We start from the raw sequence: 4,448 nt of genomic DNA on the forward strand, positions 1-4,448 counted from the left end.
ACTATAGCATTCATCTACCATCATATTCTGGTTTCTCAATCTTCTATCTGATTATTATTCTGATCCAGCAGCCGTAACGTGATTGACACGATTTTGGGAATCTTCCAGACACTCCATGCCTCCTTGGTTTGAAAGACTGCGTGGGGTTTTGAATAATTTAATCCTATTTGGGTTGTAACTTGTAAGTTTTGAAAATTGAATTTGGTGTTTGATCATTAACACTCAAGTTTAAAATTCAATTTTGACTTTATAAAAGATTATTAACTGGTTCAAATTCATGAGTTGATTTAAACAGAATAAATATAATTTATTAATAATATCACATTCATACACCATGCATATAATTTATGTAAATTATAACCTTCACATAAGTGAACTTCCTTATTTGATACCAAAAATATGCGAAAAAAAAAAACATGAACAAAAACATCTTTTGTAGTTGTAGCACAAATTAACATCATTGTGCTTGGCAACCAGCATTTCTACTAAGCTCAGAGAAAATTGATGTAAATTACTATTCTAAGCATCAGTAACCAATTGATCCAAGGTTTCATCTTCTGCAGATCTCTTGATTCGAGCGACAGTTTTCTCAACCTACAAACAACAATTACAAACTGCTTCATAATCTCACCTTTAATAATGTCATACACGTGCAACTTAATTTCTAAAAGATCATCAATTTAACCTTTGAAAGATCAAATGACACATTACATTAGTCAATTTTCTGGTACTAAATTGCTCTAAAATATTTAAGGTTGTAGAGTCTAATGTTTTAAATTTGATTACCTCAGCATCCCAATTTGTTCTGGCAGTCAGAATTATAAGAGTTACTGTTTGTATAAAAACTCCAAGGATCATTCCCCACCAGATACCCTGCAAGAAATTCCAAATGCTTAGGATTACACTAATTCTAATACAAACTTAGGAGCAGTAATTAATTATTGAGGGAAATGGTAAAGATTCAAACATACAGCTACTCCTAAAGATGTTTTGAAGCCAAGGATACATCCAACAGTAAGACCAATGACATAGTAACAAAACAAGTTTACATAAGCAACTATATCTTGCCATCCACTTCCAATTGCAACTCCTGAAAATTTTCAAATGAGCCATTAGCATTTAAATCATATTAGATTAAGACACGCACAATGCACAAATAGCTAAATTAACTATACTATATACTATAAATTTAAAAGTATTATATTCTTTACGAATTAATCAGATAATAGTTTTAATGTAGATATTAATTATATTTAACCGTTACTTTTTAATTCAATTGAGTAATAATAGGTATTAAATTTGATTATTTTTGTATTATTACTATATAAATATCTATTATTTTTATTTTGCAAAATTGACATCTATGTAAAATTGATGATGTGGTATAATCACATAAACCAATATGTCACAAACTTATATTATAATAGGTTTGTATCAACTTTTATATAATAAGAATAGATAAGAATATAACAAATTTGACTAAGTCATTCCAACTTTATGAAGACACTTTGGGCAAAGGATTCAATGGTTCGAGGACGTTTGGACCATTAAATGGTCTTATAACAAAACATGTTTTTTAAGTTTTTCAATAACTGCTAAATAGTTCGTTTCTAATTTTAATTATAAATTAACCCCATATATTTTATTTAATCATAAAAACTATTTTTTATTTTATAAATTATTATTTTATCATTCATCTATTATGTTTATTAATAATAAAAAACAAAAACAATAACTAATTAGATCTTCTATTGATCGTAATAATTTTTGGCAATCACAATCGATTAAAAGTTTATCTTTGATCTATTACATCCGTCGAGGATTTTGAAGTCGTATTTCTTAGAAAATCAATCAATTGGATTAACAAAACAATCGATTAACATTTTTGTCTGGAGACATTTATCAAACTTAGCTATAAAAGTATAATCAAAAGTGTTTTTTCTTTATTACCTGAGAGTATAGGTTGAATGCCATTAAGGAAAACAGATATGACTAACAATGGAGTCATGCTAGAAACACCTTCAATGACTTCAGAGTCAGTGGTGAAAAGCTTGCTCAAACCAACCCTGAAGATCAAGACAATGGCACAAAATACTATACTGATTGCGACGCTTGTTCCATTCACTACAAACACTGAAAATTTTGCTACTCTTGGATGTGCTGCTCCTAATTCATTGCTAACTCTCACACTGAAATCATTGAAATTGTGATCAAAATGTTTGTCTGAAAGTTGAGTGAATGAAACAAATAAAATAAAATTGTGTGTTTTGTTTGGTAACTTACCTTGCTGCTGCACTAAGTCCTAACATAAATTGCATGTCACAGTTCAAGTAGTACATACTGAAAAGCACATTAACATGGAGACTATTGTTAGAAAGAAATTTGAACAATGGTTAGAAAGATCATTCTAAATATGAACTATGAACATACCAAATTGAAATTGTGTCAAGTGAGATTGTTGGATTTGGGAGCAGACCTGATATAAGTCCTATTCCTTGATTGTACCATATCTCCAAACTACATTTAGGTTCGTTACGACTTTATCAAAAATAAATATGTATATAAACATTTTTATTCTATATATTTAACATGTTTTGACAGGTTTAAAAAGATTATCTGATATGAAAATTTCACATGATCTTATCACGTCTATACGTGTGATTAAATCGTTACATACCATAACATGATAGCAGAAGCAAGTGTGATCTTGAAATAAGGCCAAATTCCTTTGAAGGCTTTTAAAGAAAAACCAGTCCAAGTTTGGTTGCACCTTGGGCTAAGAAAAATGTAGAGAGCATTCAAGAAAGCAAGAATGCACCAAGAAAAGCTGAGAGTGAGTGCTGCACCAAGAAGTCCATAGTCCAAAACAAAGACAACTAGCCAACTCAGAAGAACATGCAGAAGGAACACACCAACTGACATGTATGCCAAAGGATTCACTATGTTCTGTGCTTGCAGGAACCTCTGCATTGGACAGGTTACCGCGAATGCGTAGAGCTGAACGATTAGTCCTCGGGCGAAAATCTGCGCCTGCTCGGCTATGCTGTCTGATTGACCTATGGCTTTTAGAAAAGGCCCTGAGAACCAATAGAGGAATGTGAGTAGCACAGCTGCACCTAAGTGTAGGATGATTGCTCTTTGCAATATGACTCCCATTGCCGCATGTTTCGCAGCTCCATAGGCCTGGCCACACACTGTTTGCACTGCACTCGCCATCCCCAACTGTTTGATGGAAATTTAGAATTCAAAACTGAGCATACTATCATAATATTACCAAAGATAAGTATGAGTTTTTTGAGAGAATAAGAATGCATACCATAATTCCATAAGCAAGACCTTGAATTCCAACACTAGCTATGGAAGCTCCAGCAAGCTCTACAGACCCCAAATGGCCAGTGAACATCAATGTTACAAAGCTTAGCATGTAATTGAAAACGGACACAATAATGGAAGAACCAGAGAGGAGCCAGAGGAGCCTTGACTCCCAAGCAACAAGCTTCAGCCACCATCGCGCCTCGATTGGCTTGTATTCCAAGAAATCCTCAATGGCATCAGCTGACAAAGCTGAAACCTTTGTGTTTGAGTCTAGCAATGGTTGGTACTCCACAGACCCCATGGTTCTCTGTGTCTCACTAATCATTCAAACTAGTTCACTACATGAAAAGTTATTGCTAGTAAACTTGTATAAATAAGATGTGGAGGGCTAGGAAGGTAGATACATAGTTTAACAACTATATCACGTGTACATAAAAAATTAGCCACCATTACAAAATACATATTGAAATACAAAATACCAAAATTCTAAAGATCAAATTGAACAGATAGAGTTAAAAGTGCAAAAATTTAAGGGTTCAACCGAAATTCAACCGAAATTGAACCGAATATGATAAAATAATATATTTATATATAAAATATATAATTTTAAGAAAAAAATGTTTTTATTTTATTTTATTATTTTAAATCGGTTAAAAAATTGTACCGGTTCAACCGATTAACTAATTTTTTGACTGATTTTTTTTACTCTTTGACAGGTTTGTTACAAATCGATTTTTCACTTAAACCGAATTGATTTTGTGATCGATTCTTGGTTAATTCGGTTAAACTGACGGGTTCGATTTGGATTTTAGAACCATACAAGATATATTTTAGAAATGAATTAAACAACACATGTATTTATACATAGATATGTGGTAGCTAATTTAGTACTTGATTTTCTATATGCACATAATATATTTTTATATATTTAATTACCATCGTGGAATTAGTTAAAGTAACAATGATTCGATTTAAGTAATGAAAATAGAAAAAAAATTCTTATAAAAGAGACTTCATCCCTTTTATGGAACCATGTTGGGTTGGGTTGAAAATTAGTCAGATTCTTAGTAGCAAGACTTAGATACCAGTAGTTCGGTTGACATAAAAAGGAGAAAAGAAAACTATTATGTTTT

At 31.7% G+C, this 4,448-nt stretch overlaps 1 protein-coding gene across 1 annotated transcript; it reads right to left on the reverse strand.

Moving 5' to 3' along the window:
- LOC107609952 (protein DETOXIFICATION 41-like) lies at positions 308 to 3,721 on the reverse strand. Its single transcript, XM_016312017.2, has 8 exons — positions 3,317 to 3,721; positions 2,678 to 3,222; positions 2,431 to 2,517; positions 2,284 to 2,340; positions 1,951 to 2,189; positions 972 to 1,090; positions 787 to 873; positions 308 to 594 (listed from the first exon to the last, which is right to left on the reverse strand). Exons 1-8 carry the CDS (start codon positions 3,638 to 3,640, stop codon positions 520 to 522), a joined length of 1,533 nt encoding a protein of 510 aa, XP_016167503.1. The 5' UTR covers positions 3,641 to 3,721; the 3' UTR covers positions 308 to 519.

The sequence above is a fragment of the Arachis ipaensis genome, chromosome B07 (genome assembly GCF_000816755.2).
Source record: "Arachis ipaensis cultivar K30076 chromosome B07, Araip1.1, whole genome shotgun sequence".
NCBI lineage: Eukaryota > Viridiplantae > Streptophyta > Magnoliopsida > Fabales > Fabaceae > Arachis > Arachis ipaensis.

Bases quoted from the DNA above. Each gene is read 5' to 3' on its own strand.
- LOC107609952 (XM_016312017.2), bottom strand. From the start codon at position 3,640: ATGATTAGTGAGACACAGAGAACCATGGGGTCTGTGGAGTACCAACCA. The intron at 3,223-3,316 runs GTATGCATTCTT...TCCATCAAACAG, and splicing joins GTCTTGCTTATGGAATTATG to TTGGGGATGGCGAGTGCAGT. The intron at 874-971 runs GTATGTTTGAAT...AATTTCTTGCAG, and splicing joins AAACATCTTTAGGAGTAGCT to GGTATCTGGTGGGGAATGAT.